Source organism: Tetrao urogallus, assembly GCF_951394365.1.
Source record: "Tetrao urogallus genome assembly, chromosome: 13".
Taxonomy (NCBI): domain Eukaryota; kingdom Metazoa; phylum Chordata; class Aves; order Galliformes; family Phasianidae; genus Tetrao; species Tetrao urogallus.
In genome coordinates, this window is record NC_136826.1 from 2,852,414 (window position 1) to 2,869,384 (window position 16,971).

The 16,971-nt window shown below is 46.4% G+C and overlaps 4 protein-coding genes across 4 annotated transcripts; 2 read left to right on the forward strand and 2 right to left on the reverse strand.

Annotated features, from left to right (window-relative positions):
* On the reverse strand, nt 1-2,322 carry RPL39 (ribosomal protein L39). Its single transcript, XM_079542017.1, has 3 exons — nt 2,294-2,322; nt 2,014-2,117; nt 1-323 (listed from the first exon to the last, which is right to left on the reverse strand). Exons 1-3 carry the CDS (start codon nt 2,294-2,296, stop codon nt 275-277), a joined length of 156 nt encoding a protein of 51 aa, XP_079398143.1. The 5' UTR covers nt 2,297-2,322; the 3' UTR covers nt 1-274.
* Nucleotides 2,323-3,320: 998 nt separating this feature from the next.
* On the reverse strand, nt 3,321-9,980 carry UPF3B (UPF3B regulator of nonsense mediated mRNA decay; the record flags this gene model as incomplete). Its single annotated transcript, XM_079542016.1, has 10 exons — nt 3,321-3,467; nt 4,300-4,612; nt 5,296-5,447; nt 5,923-6,111; nt 6,778-6,821; nt 7,455-7,565; nt 7,863-7,984; nt 9,383-9,493; nt 9,562-9,668; nt 9,816-9,980. The coding sequence occupies 10 exons, from the start codon at nt 9,978-9,980 to the stop codon at nt 3,321-3,323; spliced, it is 1,461 nt and encodes a 486-aa protein (XP_079398142.1).
* A 300-nt stretch (nt 9,981-10,280) lies between these two features.
* On the forward strand, nt 10,281-10,926 carry NDUFA1 (NADH:ubiquinone oxidoreductase subunit A1). The gene is made up of 3 exons (XM_079541940.1): nt 10,281-10,399; nt 10,533-10,622; nt 10,826-10,926. The coding sequence occupies exons 1-3, from the start codon at nt 10,298-10,300 to the stop codon at nt 10,844-10,846; spliced, it is 213 nt and encodes a 70-aa protein (XP_079398066.1). The 5' UTR covers nt 10,281-10,297; the 3' UTR covers nt 10,847-10,926.
* A 1,401-nt stretch (nt 10,927-12,327) lies between these two features.
* On the forward strand, nt 12,328-14,640 carry AKAP14 (A-kinase anchoring protein 14; the record flags this gene model as incomplete). Its single annotated transcript, XM_079541810.1, has 6 exons — nt 12,328-12,415; nt 12,832-12,954; nt 13,039-13,130; nt 13,249-13,455; nt 14,192-14,244; nt 14,553-14,640. The coding sequence occupies 6 exons, from the start codon at nt 12,328-12,330 to the stop codon at nt 14,638-14,640; spliced, it is 651 nt and encodes a 216-aa protein (XP_079397936.1).
* Between the last annotated feature and the right edge of the window lie 2,331 nt (nt 14,641-16,971).

Genomic DNA, 16,971 nt, shown 5'->3' on the forward strand with positions numbered 1-16,971 from the left:
CAGGTCCATATTTATTAACAAGCCTGAACACTGTTAATACTTATGATGCCTGAAAGAAAGAACACTAATAGAACACAGTCTTCATGTTTCAGATGCCAAATGCTTTGAGATTCCCGTTAATAGCATGAGCCTGCACTCGCTCATGGAACAAGAACTGAGTACTGCAGTCCAGCACTACAGAAGGAATGACTTGAGGGTTGTTGATCAGCGTTTGGGGTGTATCAATCTGATGCAGAAAGACAAGTGCTATTAGAGCTCCCAGAGACAGTCTCTCTTACAAGCCCAGTTTGGTCCTTCTCCAGTGTCTCCTTTTGGAGTTGTACCTAAGACAAAAACAACGTCAGTTAGCAAAACACACACAGCTGACCATCCAGGTGGACTGAAAACACCTTCAATTAGCTCATCAGTGAAGGATTTTTACCATGCTTCCGTGGCAGGCTGCCAACAAAAAAATCAACTCTGTACTTTTCTTTTAGTTTAAATTCCCATCTGTTTACTTTCTTCATTTGCTAACCAATTAGCATAGCACTGCAGAGAAATCTAAAGGCTTGAGAAAGAAACAGGTCTTAGAAAAAGATGCATTAGCACGTGAATGTTCTCTCCCCTCTTCTGGAGACAAAAAACCCCACATACAGTCTGCCCAATTATCATGAAACTTATTTCCTGCATGCAATTTGTAGCCTAAGACAAATATAATCATTTCTGATGACAAGCTGTGTATGGAAAGTACACTCTTCTGGGAAGCTACATCAAATCACTGATAATGTATGTCCATTTATGAGCCACAGGTGATGTTCATGTTAAGGACAAACAGTTTCACCAACATACAGGTAAAACCAAAGACAGCATTAACAGAATTACTCTCAGCAGGAAAATGGCAGTACTCCCACAGAATGAAGCACTGCAATTGCAGCCTGCTATAGCACACAGTTTGGAAGGTAGCTGAAGCACTTAAGTGCCACAAGACAAAAATTAAGAGATCTTGCTGCATGATAAAATATTACAAAGCAATGTAATACAGCGAAAACAGAAGCTCTTTTTATGCTGGTAACTGAAAGACAAGGGGCACACGATGCTGATTTTCCTAAAAGGAAAAGAGGTAACAGAAGCAAAAGGAACTCAGCAATTCTGTGCTGCCTCACTGCCGTAGCCAGCTGCTGGTATCACCATTCTCCTCACTACAGAGGAGAAAAAAGGATCTGGGAGAAAAAATCCTACTCTCCTATGAAGTCTGGGCAGCAAAGCATGTGGGCTACACAATGAGCTGGCTGCGCAGCAACTGGACTGGCTCACACTGGCACCATCTTTTGCACAGCTGGCCTTTACCTGGGAAGCTGCAATACTCCCTTACTGCGCTTTCTTGAATGTAATGCTTGAAAACAAGTGCTATAGGCAAAGAAAAGGGAACTACTGCAAATTAGTTTCAGTCACAAATCAAGCACTTTATATTGTCGATTTCATCTCCCCTACACACCCGAGGAGACGTTTGTTCTTTATGCACCTCAGAACAGCTGTGCTCTGTATGTTCTGTAAGGCGCTGCTCCTTGAGAAGGCAGCAAGAGAGGGAAGGCTGTTGGAGAGAGGAGGAGCTGGAAGAGGAATGTCAGGAGCAGAACGGCTGCTGATGTAACATTCTGGAATAATTCTTCCACAGGTACAGCTTATGCTTTCAGTTTCAATTAACTGACCGTTAATTAAAGTTGGCTCATCTCAACAGCTGATTTACACCCATAAATACTTACAGAACACAGAAATGAACTCGAGAAGGAAAAGCTGGGAGCCCCAAAGTCGGGAAAAAAAAAAAAGAAAAAAAAAAAACCAGAACCGAACCTGTGGAGATGCGCCCCACGCACACCGTGTGAGAGCTGCATCCGTGCGGCACGGCGCTGCGGAGCGCTGCCGGCACACACGGCAGGTTCTCCAGCTTTCAGGCCGGTCCGTACGGGAACGTGATGCCGAGCGTGCGCAGTGCTGGGCCGCGGCTCCTCAAAGAGCTCCGGCCGATCCCATTACCTGATCTTATTGCCCGTCTTCATGCGAATCCATTGCGGGATGGGGCGGTTCTGCTTCTGCTTCTTCGCGAGGAAGCGTTTGATCTTGAAGGTCTTGTGAGACGACTGCAAGAGAAAGCGGCACTGAGCGCGGGGAGCTCGGCCCGGCCCCGCCGCGGCAGAGACGATAACCGGCACCCCCCGCCCCGCCAGACCCCGCCGCGAGCCCCGAGTCACCGCCCGGTGGAGAAGCGGGGTGGGAGCGGCGCGTCCCGGCGCCGGATGGCGGCCGATGGCCTCACCATAGCGCTGCGCGGCGCGGCGACGCGGAGATGGCGGCTGCGGAAGAGGCGGAAGGGGCGGGGCGAGGGCGGGGCGGCGGCGCGGGGCCGCGGTCACAGCGCCCCCCTGCGGCGCGGCTGAGTGACGCAACTGCGGCTGCGACGGTTTGCGGACGTTTATTGGGCTCAGTACAAAAAGCGGCACGGCTAAAAGGCGCTACCTTAAAGGAGCCGCTACCGGCGGAGTCTTTCCGGGCTGTAAAACAACACTTCGAAACAGAGGGAAGATGAAGCACAGACCGAGGGCAGCAGTTGGGAAACGTTTCAGACTCGAACAGAAGGGGATGCACTGCACAACTACGTTCAATCAAAATAAGCATTTCAGTGTAGGCAGACTTTGCGAAAGAATTTCAAGCAGTATTCCACATTAAGCCAGCTTATTCATACACTCCAACTTAATTCTTTCTCGAGGAAGGGCTCTCCCCTCCTGAGGTCACTGTGCAATTCCAGATGTTTTTCTTTTCAGAACCAGAGCGCTCTGCTCCACCCCTACCTCACCCACCGGCAGACCTGGCTCGGTGCTACTGCTATCAAGGAGCTGCCGTCACTTTGGAAGGAGCGCCGCACGCCATGGCAACGCCCGTGTTAACAGCACACTACTGCAAGCTTGCTCTGCTTCAGTGCATGGTACAGTGGCTCCAATGGCTCTACAGTAAAGCTCTGCATTAGATCCAGGTGTCATCTCCTCCTGACCGCATGACTCATTTATTATCATACTTAAGGCCACAAAGTCTTTCTACTTTGCAAAGGTTCTCTTCTCTGTTGTAGTTAGATGCTAGGAAAATAAATTCAAATAACTGAAAATACAATGAGAACATTTCAAATTCCAAATCTACAACTGAGGTTCTTTAGCCAGAAACATCCAACAGCACAATGCCCCTCTTCTTCCTTTGTTCCTTCTTCGCTTCGAAGGCACTTCTGGATTGCGTAGTACAAGCTCTTTGGCTGCACAGACAGTCAGAACACATAAGGCCTGCATGCTGGTCACTCACTCCTCTTCCTTCACGTTACTGCTCTCGCTCTCTTGTTTCTTCTCTGCTCCCTGATCTGTGGACTTTGCAGCACTGTCTTCATACTGACACAATCTGCTTCGGCTTCGGGCTCCAGGCTGGTACAGCTGCATTGCTGGACGATCCTGAAATAAATCAAAACTATTTAGACCCCTTCAGAGCCCCGGCGCTCTCAAGACACCAGCAATATAACAAAAGGCTCAAATTCAAACTTTTCAGACTGTTCTAAAATATATTATTCCACCAAGGTGGCAGTGTAACTTCAACTGGCTCGAATCAAGGTTGCCCCTGTTCAAGCCACAAAGAACAGCACCTGCTTGCAGTTATTGGTACCTTATTTCCATCTTTAAGAGACTAGTTCAGCTCTTCCTCTCGCAGAATGCAGACCAACTTGAAAGTTCCTCCAAAACCTCTTCTGTTTGTATCCAACAATGTCTTAGGCAACACAGAAGACTTACATATGGCTACCTTATGTACTTGTACTGCAGAAGCAGACCTGCAGAGCACGTAAAACCGAACTCTGAGCATTTCATCATGAATTTATTCTTAGGATCTATTATATTTGGCATGTAGTAGCCTTGTCCCTGTTTTGGAGGAACCTGGTCAATCTGTTTCCCACTCTGAGATACATTTTCAGGCACACACATCAAAAGATGCAGATTAGAGATGCTGTACCAACGCCTGCCAATGGGCTGGATCCTTATCAAATGAACTGGGATCATGGCACCTACAGTTCAGCCCACTACTTTGCCTTCATTTCCATACAGTGACAAGGAAAAAAAAAAAATAAACGTATGAAAATTTAGTAAACAAATTGTTAGTCTTTCTAGCAGTTTGTTACATTAACAGGGAGAACTATGACAGAAACAATATGGTTCTTTCCTCAAAGTGCATTTATCCTAAAAACACCAACTGGTCCCTATGAATTAAACACACGAAATTGAAGAAACACAGCACCTTGTTTCTGATACGATCCCTCTTAATTGTATCCTCCTTTTTATCATCTTTGGTTACTTTCTCAGATTTGTCCACGCCGCAGGTAAAGTCTGTAAGATCACTTTTCTTTCCCTTATCTCTGAGCAAGTCTCTCTCCTTTTTCACCTCCTCCTCTTTTCTTCTAAAAACCTTCTCTTTCTCAAAGCGCTCTTTCTGCCTCCGACGCTCTTCTTCTTGGCGCCTCAGTTTCTCCCTCTGTGCTCTCTCATATTCTCTGTCTCTTTCAAAATCTCTATCTCGATCCCTGTAGTCCTTTACACACTCATCTTCCGATCTGTATGAAAACAAAACTGAAGATGAAGCTCAAAAGATTCACCGAACAGAGTTGGGAGATCAATGTAATATTGGTGTAAATTTGCAATATGAAGGCGACAGACTGGTAGGTTCTAGTTTTGGGAAACTGTCCTAACCCAAGTCATGCACGATAACCAGAGATGGCACCAAGTGCTGGCATTTCTTAGCCTTCTGGTCACATAGCTGGCCGAGTCTCCTCTGGCTTTGAAAGCATCTAAATTTCTCTGCCCCACATGGCAGAACCGAACCCTGAACAGATCATGAAGCTGCTGAGCATTAGGTTTTCCACTTTGGCCTTCTACAAGACTTAAAGGGACTAGTAACTGCAGTATGCCTCTCCTCTTGCCACGGTTATAATTCTCTCATTGCAAGGACTGTGCTCTCAGCCCGCTGTACGTCCCCTACACCTGGGCTTCTCTTGTGGAGTTAGAGTTGCAAAGAATCTTAAAGTTTGTCCACTAGTGAAGGAATGCCGTAATTCACACATCTTCTCACAATCGTGGGGATGTTGCACCGCCACAGAAAACACATCCCACACCTTATATCAGAAAAATCATTCCAAAGGAATTTCAGAACGCGGTCATGGCAGAGCAGCCTGACCTCGGCATGACCAGGAAACACGTTATATACACATATAGATATTTATAGCAAGTACTAGAATACTTTTTTGCCTTCTCTTCTTTTGTCTCCCCATCAGATCGTTTGGCAGATGCACTACTCGCATTTTTTTCCTCCCTCAGAGTCTCTCTTTCCAGTTTCTTGGATTTTTCTTTTTTCTCCAAGTCTTTTTCATCTTTTTCAGGCTTCTTAAGTAGCTACAAAGAAAACACAAGTCTCATCTAAAAAGCTCACTAATACATATTTGTCTGGCACAACACTGAAATTGCATCAAGGGAACCACAGCCCAGTAAGAAATACACGTTAATTTTACTGCAAATTGCAGTACTTTAAAAGCTGGAGTGTATGAGTAAGCTTAATCCACACAACATATTGGATTCTTTTTTCCTAAAACACACCTTAGAAAGCTTAAAAATAAGTCTCTGTTTCATAGTAAATTCACGATTTTGTTCAGCACAGCATGTACAAGTCACGTGACAAAGCTTGGAGTGTTCTACGAAGCATTACAGCACATTAACTTTTACAATGCCTGCTATTAAATACGACAAAAAAGAGGTAATTTACGAACACCAACTCATGTGATTCTTCACACAGAGCACATTTTGAAAGACTTATATACAAATAATAGGGGGAAAGGAATGTAACAGTTTATAATAAAGAACTGTTCTAGACCTTAATCTTTGGTTCTTCTTTTGATCTGTCTCTTTCCTTTTCTGGACATCTGTCTACTTTCTTCAGTTTTTCTGCTTCTTTTCTCTTTCTTCTCTCCTCCTCCTTCCATTTTCTTCTTTCTTCTTCCCTTTGTCTTTTTCTTTCCAATTCTCTCCTCCTCCTCTCCTCTCTCTTTTCCTCTCTGAGCCTCTACGTGTGTCAAAAACAAAGAAACAGTGTATCTCCAAACTAGAAAACATCCCTTTAAGCCCAACAGGGTACTTTGCTACAAGGTGATGGAGCATTCCATTAGAGAATAACTGGCCTCAAAACTCCCCCTATTACAAAACCACTGTTTTCTCTATAGTACTATTGTGAACCCGGACACATTATTACAGCATCGATGTTTGGAAGCATGGCACAAGTCAAGATTTACAGGAGGAAAAGACACTGGACTCAGCCTTTATCATTCTAATTTCAATGAGATCTGTTTCATCAGTGATTTTCTGAATTGCCAGATGTTGAAATAAGATTATGTGCTAGGAGAAAGATGATCTACAAGGACCTCAGCCACAACTGCATTAAAACGCAAGCATTTCAGTGAGATCTGGTTTGGCAGTGCCACAGAGATGTCCAGCAGGGTGCTATCTGTGACCAGAATGCACAGAAAACATCACTGTTATTACAAAGGCCAGTGTTCTTATAGTTTAACATATGTCAACAACCCACGAGCAAGGAAATTGGATCAAAAGCTGCTTCTTCAAAAAGAAGAGCAGTAACACATCAATAAGCACCCTGCAATATATGCACTCATGCTCTAAACGAGCAAATTATTGTATCTGCAAGCAACAAGAAGATTCTGGGCAGAAGTCTTACCTGCTTATTTTTCAAGAAGTTCAGTAAGGGAGTAGTCTTTTTAGCTAGAAAATATATGAAAGCTAGTGTAAACAATGTTTTATCTGGTACTGCAATACCTGTAACAAATTCTACATGACATGAAGAGGCCTTATGGACTATGCAGTCTGCCTTCTCTTCCATCAGCAATACAGCAGTGAAACAAGTATTCCAACCCTACTCCACGGCAATCATTACAATTCTAAAATTCTGTTTAGGACACTCATAAGTTTTCCAGCATACCTGTATGTAAAGAGACATTTACCCTGCCTTATCTGTTTCTCAGCTTTCCTCACTGACACCTGTAGCATGCTCCAGAAGGATCATTCTAGTTCCATTTTACTCAAGCACAACAGAACATCACCACACCTCACCAAAACGCAGCCACTCCACAGCCTTGTCCAGCTAAAGCATCTGATTAGCAGTCCAAAACCCAAAGATTACCATATAAAACTTAAAGAGAAAAATTTAGATCATGAAAGTAAAAAAAAAAAAAAAAAAAAAAAAAGCACACTGAATGTATCAGCCTAAAGGTTTAACAACACCAGGTGAACACAAAACACAGCCTCCTCAAAGGTGAGAAATCACAGCTTAAAGATACACCACATACTTTGCTTGGTGCTTTAGGAAAAGGTAACTTAGCATGAAGATTTCCATACCAATCAGCTCTTTGTTTCTTGCCTCTATTTCCTCCAATAAGGTTTCAGGAGTGGAGGTTAACTTCTCATCATCTGCACTGTAACTTTCCAAAAACTTCTTGTATTCTGGATCTACAGAGAGAGGAAAAAAAAATGTATTGGAGCGTGAAAAGAACCCACTTGGTCACTGCAGGAAGTCTGGAATAAACAAGTGAAGTTGCAGTGTTTACATGATGTCTTTTCGTGAACTGTCCACCCTCAGAGAACTTGCTCTAAATATGACAGCTATACTTAACAGATCTGCAGCCAGTAAACCAGCAGAAATAAGGCTTGTGTGTAATTCTATCAATACACAAAATACTGCATTCAAACTACTTTTAGGACTTTCAAGTCTCTAGGCATGCAAAACAAACTAGCCAGCTGTTATACCATCTTCAATTGTCCCCGTTTTGGCATCCTTTTTCTTGCTCTTCTTCTTTGCAGCTTTCTGGAAAGGAGCAAACTCTACTATGGCAGCATATTCCTGACCTTTTAAGAGAGGAGAGGAAAAACTGCATTAAGACAGAAACGAAACAGGCATTAAATAGAGCACATCATGCATGTCCAGAACAGAAAGATGAGCCGCGCCAGGAACACGCAATACTAGAAGGGACTAATGGAACAACAGAAAACATAAATGATTTTCAAAGCTATTTAATTAAATAACGCCTTTAGAGAGAACAAAATTCATGAAACAAATTGTCTTGCAACATTAACAGAATACCAGATTCACACACCCTGAACAGGAGGGAAACGCCAGATGCCCACAGCTGCCAGCTCAGCCACCTCCCTTACACCACACTGCCCCCATCCTGCAGGCCACATCTGTGCTGTGCCGGCAGCAGGGAACATTTCAGCTTAAGGCGACTAAGGCAAATCTCACTTTTTGACAAAATGCAGTAGAATGTAACATCCACACACTGCAAACAGGCTTTGGAGTTTTATTTTCCAACAGAGATGCTGCATTTGTGGCAGCATTAACCTAGCACTATTCTTTGGCATGGTAAATACAGTGAGTGAGCCTTTACATTGCAAAGGAGCATCCTTAGGAAATATGCAGGCATTATGAGAACTCCATTATGCACCCCCTAAATAAAAGGTTTTCACAAGCAGAGCTGCACATCACATAAAACACCCAGATGGATTAAAAGATCCATAGATTTGAAACAAAGCTAAGTGGGAAGTTCTCAGTCTATCAAAGCCCAGAGGATGACTCCTGTCACAGCTTCCACTGAACGTGAGATTTTAAGGTCTGACAGTGAGAGAGTAGCAAGGATTGGTGTTACCCAACGTAAGCAGTTTTTTTGTTTTTGTTTTTAATGTGAAAGTAAAGGACGTGAGATGTATTGAATATTTAAGGCACAGTTAGAACAGAGCTAAGTAGCACTCAAACTCTTGGAGAAGCATCCCAAGAACAGCACTTGTCTGCTTTCCAGAGACACTGATCTTGTGGGAAACAACTCCACAATTTGGGTTGCAGGGAAAAAACTGCCCCCTGTACCAAACCAAGGCAGCTCACTCTGATGCGAGACAGGCCTTGAGTGGTATTACAGAGTGATCAAAAGTATGTCATCGTTGGAGCAGGGAGAGGCAGAACCAAGTGACACCACCGACCTCAGCCTCCACCCAGTGGGAATGACAACACGCAGTGCTCTGCCCAGCCCTCCTGCAACGAGGGCACGAGCGTCAGCCACGCTGACACCAACCTTGCCTCTATAACAGCTCCAGCACCACCTGAGCTGAGCGCACCCACGTTTGACATCTGATACCTAAAATCAACCTAACTTACTTCCCACCGAGCGTAAAGTGCTGTTTTTATTTGGATATCTTCTACCACATTCACGATGCTGCCAACAGGCAGAAACGGCCCGCATGCCGCCCTCCAGCCCCCGGCCCAGCCCCGGGGCCACCTGCCTTTGTGATCCACGAAGACATAGCCATCGAAGCGGTCTCGGAACAGCACGATGTCCTCCTGGTTCCTGAAGTTGATGTAGGCGCGGGAGAAGACGTGCGGGTACAGGCTGCGGGGAGAGGCAGTGAGAGGCAGGCGGGCGGGACGCGAGGCGGGGAGCGGCGGGCGGGGCCCTACCTGGAGTCGTTGGCGAAGAACTCGAAGTAGTCGTGCTCGGGCAAGGGCTGCAGGTGCTCCTCCAGCTGCTCCCGGGTGAGGCTGGGCGGCAGCCGCCGGATCACCACCTGCAGCACGGCCCGGCGTTACGGCAGCGCCGAGGGCCGCCCCCCTTTCTCTTCCTCTTCCTCTCCCCGTTCGTCTTCCACCCCCTCCCCGCCGCGGCTCCAGCTCCCCCCGCCGCCGCGCCGTGCCTCGCTCGGGCCGGGCCGCACCTTGCTCAGCGTCTCCTTCTTGTCCTTGGGCCGCTCCAGCCGCTCGAGCTCGGCGGTGCCACCGGTCCTCCCGTCAGAGCCGCCCGCCGCCCCCGAGCCGGCTCCCGGCCCGGCAGGGGCCCCGCGCCGCTCCTTGGGCCTGGCGTTCTCCTTGTCCTCCTTCATCCCGGGCCGCGGGGCTGCGCCGCGCACCCCAACGCGCCCATTGGCCGCGCGCCTCTCGCGGCTGCGCCTTAGCGGGCCGCCAGCCGCGCCCTCGGCCGAGGCCTCTTCGCCCCCGCGCGGCCTGGAAGGCTACGACTTCCGGCGTGCCCCGCACGGCGTGAAAAACTACAACTCCCGGCGTGCCCCGCGCGGAGTGGAAAACTACAATTTCCGTCGTGCCCCGCGCGGCCGGGAGGTCTGCAGCTCCCTGCGCGGGGCGTGCTGGGTGTGCCCTCAGCCGAGCTGGAAGCGGGGACGGTGCTGGCGGTAGCGGCGCGATGTGGTACGAGATTCTGCCTGGCATGGCCATCATGGGCGTCTGCCTCTGCATCCCCGGTCTCTCCACCATCTTCATGCACCGGTGGTGCAACGGCGGCAAGGTCAGCGCTTCCGGGCCGCCTCGACCCTCCGAGGCTCTCGGGCCGCGGCCTGCCTCCCGACCCCTTTCCCTTCGCCCCCCGCTTTGCGCTCTCCCCGTGCCGCTCCGTAACGCGCAGCTCCGTGTGCCCGCAGGAGAAGAGGATTGCCCGCAATCCGTACCAATGGACGCTGATGGAAAGGGACCGGAGAGTGTCGGGGGTCAACAAGTACTACGTGTCCAAGGCAGGTGCTGGGCAGGGCCGTGCGCCCTGAGCTCCGTGCTGGACACGGGGTGCTGCTGGGACAAGGGTTTTGTGATGGTTTGGGTGTGTGAGGAACGGGGGTTGAAAAGTGGCACGTTGAGCTGTGCCTTCTACCCAGCAGACAGGTTAGGGGACAAGAGCTGTGCATGTACTGCTGCTACTTGTTCACTCTTTCTTTTTCAGGGTCTGGAGAACATAGACTAAGGCAGCACACCTCAAAAGAAGCCACAGATCTGTATACGACAATCTAGGTCTCTAATAAATATATACGTGTATGTACCCATTGTATCTGTGTTGCTGTAAGCTTTGGATGGAATTAGTTTCCTCTGGAAAAGAGAAATTGCAGGATGTGAGATGTGGAAGTGAAACGCAGATCTTGTGTCACTTGTTGCAGATGAAAACAAATGATATTACATGGCACTCGTAAGAGAGAAGCTAGAATATATTTATTTACATAATGTAGATATAACATAGTGATTTAACAGCAACTTCTCAAGATTTGGGATAAGTGGATACATTTGATTATTTACTGCATAGAGGGCAGGGTAAACACATAGGAGGCCCCCCCATTGAGTCACGAGGTTCAGAGTGGACACTCTTCCTTCTTAAACTTGATCAATGAAGGTAAAAACCCAAGCACAGCTGGATCCACTCCTAGTCCTAGATTTGGTCAACAGTTTACGTCTAAAGGATTATATGTGCACACTCAATCTAATATATAGTCTTAGTGAAGCTAGTAGAGCTTTCAACCAATATAAGATGTGATCTTAGCAAGGCTAACAAAGCCTAAAATGCACTATTAGTCACTTACCAAGGGTGTGTACCAGCATGCTGTCTTGACATCAAGTACGAGATCTTTCACAGGCATAACCTCAATGGGATTCCCTACTCACAGGAAGATCCTGTTGTGCAGCCAGCTGCTGTGCAGGAGAGCTCAAGGTAGGCTTTTGGGCTGACTCCCTGTTTATGGGGTATGATTGACTCATAGCTGCCAGTTTGCTTTTTAGGAGCGTGCTCAATTGGTCTTCAGCTGTTGAACAAGGTGTCTGCTATCAGCTCTTTCAGGCCCCCGAGTCTGAGGCAGATTTGTGGTTGTTAATCTAGTTTAGCAAAAGCATTATCAGTACTGTTGCTCATTGTCCATTGGCCTTGTCTGTAAGGTCAGGTCTAAGGAGGCAGTTGAGGGAAGGAAGGCCGTGGTTGGCAGGGAGCATACTGTTACATCACCACACTGAATGGAGTGTTTCACTGTGAGGCACAGGTGTGAACAACCAGAAACAATCAGATATTGAACAAGGCACAGTCACGTGAACTAGAAATTTCTGAAACCACTGTGGCTGGAAAATTAAGCCTTAGCTACACAAAGGCTACAGAAATAGCACCAGGCTGGCAACAAACACCCCTTATATTGAGGATACCCAGCACTAGAAATTGTGTGTTAACTGTAGCTAAGCCTGTTTCTCCATTCTACAGAAGTATTTTGGTAATGCAGTTTCCTTTATTTGCTTGTAGCCACACTGAAAAAGTAACAAATATTGTGGGAATAGAAAATACACGGATGTAAGCAGAGTTCTGAATTTACACCAGCATAAATGACAGCAAGCTTAGACTCAAATTTGCATCTGAATTCCTGCAATGGGTGGTTGGGATGTGACTGAAGAGTTTCTCAGTCCTCCTGAGCAATCATGGTTTGTGCCCCTGAGCAGGGCCAGAAGCACCTGATGCTGCTATGGGGGCACTCTGTGCTCAGGCTCTACAACAAGGTGGGTATGGGTAAGTCAGGGCTTCCAGCTGCTCAGGCTTCCTAAATACTGCCAGCCTTGCATTTTGTCAAAGCTGCCTGTTTGTTCCTGTGGTAAACCCCCCTGTCATGGAAGAGTGGCTGCTGGGGATTTTGCACCCTGCGTTTTATGAAAACGTCTGAAGCTTTTTCCATCAGCAGCCCTCAGGCTCTGAGGAGCTGTGTGCCAAGGAAGCTCTGTGCAGCAGGCTGTGTTTGCAGAGCTGCAGGCGGTTCCGTTCCCAAAATGTCCTTGGGCGGACTGTTGGCTCGTGGGTTGCCATGCCAACAGAACACAAAGAGCAGCGGTGGAGCTCTTCAGGCACTGCCAGCCAGCACCTATCTGCGCTCCTCCAGTCCTCCCCCAGTCTGAGAAGGGCATTTCCAAGGTAACAGCTTCTCTTTCCAGAGGTCAAGACAATGGACAATGAAAATGAAAGTGCTGCCACTGAGAAGGTAGCACACACGATTGTGAAAAAGGCAATACATACTGCGCAAGAATATTATCTAAATAATGTGCAGAAAGAAGAAGGTAAGGAGCTTGCTCTATTTGCCACGTCTTACCGTGTGTCAGAGCTTTCCCAGAAGGATTTTCACAGCATTTTATCCTTTTCAGAAGCTGAATACGCCATCAGAAATATTCAGTGGACAACATGTGAAGACTTCTCAGTGGAGAGGGGACAGCAGCAAATCGAAGAATACATTTCTGTGAGTGACAACCCCACCCACCCAGTTAGACTGAGCCCTCTCACTGTTGAACAGTGTGAAAAATTAAATAAAAGCACCCCAGTTCCTTTTAGCACCTCCCTTTGGTTATGTCTGCTAGACAGAGCGTGCTCTGGTTGTTCAGCAGACATGGGAGCTTCACAAGAGCTGGCTTCACTGCTCAGAGTTTCTCTGGGAAGAAGATCTGCAGTACAGCAAGAAGTACCACTATAGAGTTCTCTGGAGCATCCCAACACGCAGAAAACCCATCCCACTAGCAACAGCAAGCACCTATTTTGTGATAGAGATCTCAAAAATCAAACCTGCCGTAAGTATTCAGAAGTGGCACACAGCAATCCTTTAAGGCACAGCAGCCAAACACCAGCTTTCTTTACCTTGAACGAGAGGAAGCACTAATTTCAACAGTTCTAGCCTCTAACAACAGATCTTTGGAGTTTGTAACTACGCTCCAAAAGGACTTTATCTTCCAGACCATATTTAATATTTTTGCCTTGGTATCATATTATGTTATATTCTGGAAAAGGCTTGAGAAAACTAATTTGTAAAGCATAATATTCTAAATGTATTTCCTCCTGTTTACTTCCTCCTTTAAGTTTCCATTGCACTTGTTACTGAAATTCTTTAATTGATCACATTATGTACACTTCCACAGCTCAGTATTCACCTGTACGATGGTATTTTGTGACTCAAGACCAAACTGAACCTGCACAGGGGAGGCTTTTATGTCCCCTGTTGTCATGCTGTACCGTAGCCTTCCTAGCTGGTGGTTATGAACCCCCAAGCAGCAACCGAGAAATCACTGCCACTGGTCACAGATCTTATCCTAGCACAGAATTAACATTGGCATTTCTGAGTCATTCCCTTATGAAGAGAAAATTTAGAGGCCACAAATCAAAATTTGAAATGGTGCTAATCAGTATCAGAAATGTTGCACGGAGCTGTTTTTGAAGGGATAGGTTTTAGTTCTCATCTAATCAAAACATTTCTTTTTTTGGTCCTGTAGCTCAGTATGTGAACTTCACCCTGTCTCTCCTCTCTTGCAGACCCTGCCTGTGGAGGTATTCTTCTTTCTGGAGTCCAGCAGGCTGATTCACAGGTAGGCACTGTTGCTTTTCTATCACTGCCATGACTGGGGGGTTCTAGCAAGCTGTTCCTTGCCAAAACAAGCAAGAAGCCTGGTGTAAATGAGAAATTCATACTAATATCAGAGAGGCAGAGGAAGATGTCAACATTTTGTTAAGCAAAACCAAAAGACCCTGCCTTCACTCTACCACATGTGTGAGCAGCCACACCTGCATTCTACATAATGAGTTTTTAATAGCTTTGTGCAGTTCCAGCAAGCATTAATTTTGGAAGCACATAGGCATTTTTCTTGCTATTTGCCCTTTTTACTCTCTCCTCCAGACCGGAGCACTGTCGATTTAGAGAAAAGTGGTTGAAGGACATCATTGAAAATAAAATCATACTCAGAGAAAGGCTTAAATTACCATGAACAGCTCCAACTCTGTAGGTATTTTGAGGAGAATCAACGCGACGAAGGAAAAAACGTTATTTCTTCTTAACTTGTGGATTAACTTGTAGATGTGGAAGCAGAATTAAATCAATGTTAAACTATGGGCTGAGCTGGCTGCTGGTTTTACACGACAGTCCTTTGCAAATATGGGTGAGTGCAACAGGTCAGACAGAACCAGGCTCCAGCGTGCAGACAGGAAGAAGCAGCTGGGCTGGGTTTGCCATTTGAGTGCCAGACCTGCAGAACTCTAGGGCAAAAAGAAGTTACAGGACTTACCAGGGCAAGGAAGCGGTTGGATGGTCGCAGCCAGAAGGTTGTGATCAATGGCTTTATGTTCAGGTGGAGGCTCACGATGAATGGTGTCCTCCAGGGGTCCATCTTGGGACCAGTGCTCTTCAACATCTTTATCAATGACACGGATGATGAGATTAGCTGATGAGAGAGTGGTGCAGGTGACACGACAGAAGGAAGAGATGCCATCTAGAAGGACCTGGACAGGCTTGAAAAGTGGGCCCATGAGAAGTTCATAAAGTTCAACAAGGCCAAGAACGAGGTGTTGCAATTCCATCAGGGCAATCCCAACTGTGTTTACAGTCCGGGAGAACACACTGAGAGGGTGAAGAAGGGCTTGGGGATTCTGGTGGACAAAAAAAATAGCTGGACATGAGCCATCAGCATGGTCTTGTAGCCTACAAGGCCAACAGTGTAAACAGTGTACTGGGCTGCATCAACAGAGGGGTGGCAACAAGATGAGGAACAGGATTGTTGTCCTCTGCTCTGCCCCCACGAGGCCCCACCTGGAGTACTGCCCAGGGCCCCAGCACAAGAAGGATGCAAAGCTGTTATACTGGGTCCAGAGGAGGCCATGAAGATGCTCATAGGGCTGGAGCACCTCTCCTCTAAAGAAAGGCTGAGGGAGCTGGGCTTGTTTAGCCTGGAGAAGAAAGAGCTTCACGGAGACCTCATTGTGGCCTTTCAGTACTGAAGGGGCCTATTGAAAATATGAGGACAGACTGTTTGTCAAGGAATCTTCCCAGTGGCTTTGAATTCAGAGAAGAGAGATTAGGTTAGATACTTGGAGGAAATTCTTTGCTCAGAGAGTGCTGAGGCCCCAGCCCTGCTGCCCGGAGCTGTGGGCGCTCATCCCTGGAGGGGCCCAAGGTCGGGCTGGATGGGCCTTGGGCAGCCTGAGCTGGGGGGAGTTGGGACTTCAAGGTCTCTTCCAACCCCAGCCATTCTGCGATTCTATTATTTTCATTACACAAACATTCAAGTCATCTCCGCTGCCAAAACTACAGCACAGACACAAGAAAAAAAATACCTTCAAGAATACATTCTGTTTTTAAATACATTTCAGAAAAAATACCTCCCTTCTTTTTGGAAATACAGTTGAATCAAAGGTAGCCACCATCAGTAGCCTTCTGAGTACAGCTTTAAAAGAGCCATGCCATGCTACTGAAACAGACCAAATGAAAATAACACAGAAGTTAAAATAAGGCTTTAATCTAGAACATTTCCATAGACAAAATAAAATAAAATAAATTGAAAGATACTTCCTTGTTACCACCTGTCTACAACCAGGTTCCAACCACTGCACCCCACTGCTCCAGCACCTATGTATAACATAGTAGAAATAGAAGCAAGCAACTTACTTGTTTACCACAGGCTTTGGTAGAATCCAGACCAGACCTCACTACTACTGTTACTATCATCTTACACCCCAGTTGCAGTCTGCTTCCTTTAAAGTAACTGAAGGTAATCTATATTAAATTACAAACCTATTTCTATTTACAAGTGTACTTGGAATCACAAAACAAACTCAACGTTCTTTTGATTAAAAAAAAAACAACTATCTAAAACTTATGAAAAATACATAAACAGGAATTTAGGGATTCCTTAATTTTCATAACCATCAGTAGCAGCTTGCTTGTGATGGCCAATCTACTCTCATTAATGAGAAAAAGTGCAAAACTGCACTTATCAGCATCAGCAGCATGTCCCACAGCTCTCCCATGGAATCCACCTGCTTGTCCAATTCCAAGTGAGCGCAGAACTTCACTGCCTCCAACCCTCCTTGCCTGTTCCTTCCCTGTAATCTTTCAATTTACAGGTATTCCTTGCAGGTGGTGAGCAAATCATCCAAGAAAATCTGATGGAAGTAATCCTGTTTTCTTGATACAAATCACCAGTGCCTGGGGCTGGTCCTGTTGGGTGAAAGGCACTGCAGCACTTGCAGCTTTTTTCAAATCACGGCTGGAACAGGTCAGCTGCTGCTTGACAGCATCTATGGCATACAGTTCAAATGGGGAA

What these genes read in the sequence shown, in the direction of transcription:
- RPL39 (XM_079542017.1), bottom strand. An exon ending in AAGACGGGCAATAAGATCAG is followed by an intron (nt 324 to 2,013) that starts GTAATGGGATCG and finishes TTTTTGTCTTAG; the next exon opens with GTACAACTCCAAAAGGAGAC.
- NDUFA1 (XM_079541940.1), top strand. Translation starts at nt 10,298, where the DNA reads ATGTGGTACGAGATTCTGCCTGGCATGGCCATCATGGGCGTCTGCCTC. An exon ending in GGTGGTGCAACGGCGGCAAG is followed by an intron (nt 10,400 to 10,532) that starts GTCAGCGCTTCC and finishes GTGTGCCCGCAG; the next exon opens with GAGAAGAGGATTGCCCGCAA. An exon ending in ACAAGTACTACGTGTCCAAG is followed by an intron (nt 10,623 to 10,825) that starts GCAGGTGCTGGG and finishes TTTCTTTTTCAG; the next exon opens with GGTCTGGAGAACATAGACTA.